This window comes from Eptatretus burgeri, chromosome 7 (genome assembly GCF_056783735.1).
Source record: "Eptatretus burgeri isolate ZD-2024b chromosome 7, Ebu_testis_v1, whole genome shotgun sequence".
NCBI classification, from domain to species: Eukaryota; Metazoa; Chordata; class Myxini; order Myxiniformes; family Myxinidae; genus Eptatretus; species Eptatretus burgeri.
The window spans coordinates 16784290-16786789 of record NC_140967.1 but is presented as its reverse complement, the minus strand read 5'-3'; the positions used below and the strand labels follow the sequence as shown (position 1 = coordinate 16786789).

Below are 2500 nucleotides of genomic sequence, written 5' to 3'. Positions count from 1 at the left end.
CCCAAAGGGGTCTTCAAAAAGAGTGGGCGATTGCCTGCCTACCGGTTTCATTGCCGTGTTCTGCATTCCTGCCCGAACATGTACGTTATCAGCATCACAAGTCGTGCCTCGAAATATGATGCAACCAGCAGGGTGGTGCTCCACTCGTGCGAGATTTAAACGAACCACCGATCATCTGTCCATGCACGTCTGTGTCCACGATATTTCAAAGAACGTTCAAGATTAAGGTTTCATGTTTACAATATCACAGATATAATATATTCCTCATGACATTATCTCAACCTGATGGGATCACGGGCTGTTATTGGCTGAATTGTGTTGCCATGGTAACCATCTCGGTACCTTTGGCTTGTGTGCGTGATATTTCAAAATCTGCTCAACATTTAGCTTCCATGGGACAGATAATAATCTATTCCTCATATCAACCAAAAGACAAGGGACCTGGCTGGGTATGAGTTCCTTGTTATCAACTTGAATCTCTCCGACCCATCAGATCTCATAAGCAGAACAGTTGAAGTTCCTCTTCGAAGGATCATGCACACTCATGATAAACAAAAAGGAAATTGTATTGGGTCTTGACTGTCTAGACTAGAGATTACACGCACTAATCTCTGAGCTGTCTAACCTGGGTTCGAATCCTGACATAATTGCTATTATAATCTGTCACCCTTGGTGTTTCATGTGCAGGATAATCCATCAATTTGTGCACCGTCCATCGCAAGGAACTCAGGTGCGGGGACTCATCTGCCAGCAATGGTCGTCGGTGGACATTGAAGATCCTACGGAATCTTTTCCAAAGAGGAGGCGAGTTATCATCAGCACCCTCCACAAGCAGATACCTGCAACCTACAGTCAAGCGCCAGGTCTGGCCAACCGGTTCGTGAAAGACCCGGTGAAAAACTTTCCCCGGCTGACCCCACCATACGGTGGGAATAATTGAAGTAGAGCAGAGTAGTAGTCGTTCAATTTCGAGCGAGAGTATGTGAAAACACTTATTTTCTTTCTTGCTTCTGTTTCTGTTTGTGTTGATCTGCTGTACCGTCAGTCATAGAGTTGTGTGGTGCGGACACTTATCCAGGACCGAGGATGTTTTGGGGTACGGGGGGGGGGTATCTTGTCCCACTTTACTCTACCTGAGTGACATTTCATGTCTCAAAGTATCATGATAATTGGATGCTAATTGTAAGTACAGTACAATGTATCGATCAATGTATTGATTCGTTTTTTTCATTACTACTGGAATTTGTTCCTCGCATCAGCTTGTAACTGCTTTTCCAATGTTCATCCTTGGACATCTTTCATCACGGACAAGTTTCAGATAACTTGTGTTTCCTGTAAAGTTGTTTTGTGCAAGGAAATAATGTAAGTGTGACGTATGGATTAGTGGCTAGAGCTAATAATAATAATAATAATAATAATAATAATAATAATAATAATAATAATAATTTTAAACTTTGAAAAACTTTGAAAACTTTTTCACAAGTTTGCAACTGTACATACAAGTACAACATTTTAAAAGTATATTGGACAAGAAAAACAAACAAACTTAAAACAAACACGGGCACGAACCCACAAACCTCACAACAGGACATGTTCAGACACGTCTGGATTCTTTCATAGATATTATTCTCAAAATTTCTCATAGAGGAGCTCGTGGTGATGTCTCCTTGTTCGTACTTCCTGGACGTGCAAGCAGTTACAGTTCTGCTTTTATTTTATTTTCTGTTCTGAGTTTTCAAACATGGTCGTGGATTCAGCTCCACCACAGGGGTATTTCACACCGTCATGTGAATGTATGGGATTGGTCTTCCTGGGAATGTGGGAGTGGTCGGCACAGTGGATAGGTTTAAAATGGTATTAGATATAAATACTTGGCGTCAGTGGGGATAGAGGGGTAGAGGGACATAAGGCAGAAATGAAAGGTAAACCAGAATTGAATTGGAGGATCGTTGAGGGTTGAGGATTCTGGGCAGGTTAAGGTCTTGGTATCTCGACACATTGCTTCCCAGTTGTGGGTGTTGTCAAAAGTTGACATGTCGTTTGTGTTAATACAACCCTACCACCCCCTCTTCCCCCACCACACGCTGTTCGCCTCCCCCTTTCTCAATGAGTAGATGTCGGGTTCGTTTGAGTTTGTTCTGCGGGTGGTGTTGGTGTAGTAGAGGGGTGACCATGCTCATAGATCAGGTGAATGGTTTGGGTTTGGGAGTGCGGATGTGGCACAGGCATGATGGGCCTATAATCTTCCTCCTGTGTTGGCATTCCGTTGTATCTTCAATTATACCGAGAGCCATGATCTCAGAAGGGAGTGAATAATATCCATCCCACTGAATCCTCTTTCACATCATTTATTAGACAATATTTGTTGACGAATTTGATTTTTGATGACTCGGTTAGAGTTCTGAAAAGCAGAGAGAATATGAACATAAATTTATGGAGTTCTGATTCACCTTTCTCAGGTGTCAATTCGGCTTGCATCGAAGCACTTGGTCCACGATTG

General features: G+C 42.5%; 1 protein-coding gene across 3 annotated transcripts in view; it reads left to right on the top strand.

Annotated features, from left to right (window-relative positions):
- LOC147022743 (uncharacterized) overlaps positions 1-2500 on the top strand; it is a 684736-nt gene that overhangs the window by 680301 nt on the left and 1935 nt on the right. For 2 of the 3 annotated variants that reach the window (XR_015059890.1, XR_015059891.1), the window contains exons 3-4: positions 1-80; positions 688-2443. The exon at positions 1-80 is cut by the window's left edge and continues 23 nt beyond it. Coding sequence is in view for 1 of the 3 variants with exons in the window: in XM_085887534.1 (XP_085743660.1) it covers positions 1-80; positions 688-876; positions 2460-2500 (310 nt within the window). In the remaining 2 variants the exon portion in view is untranslated. The other variant, XM_085887534.1, reaches the window with a different exon arrangement.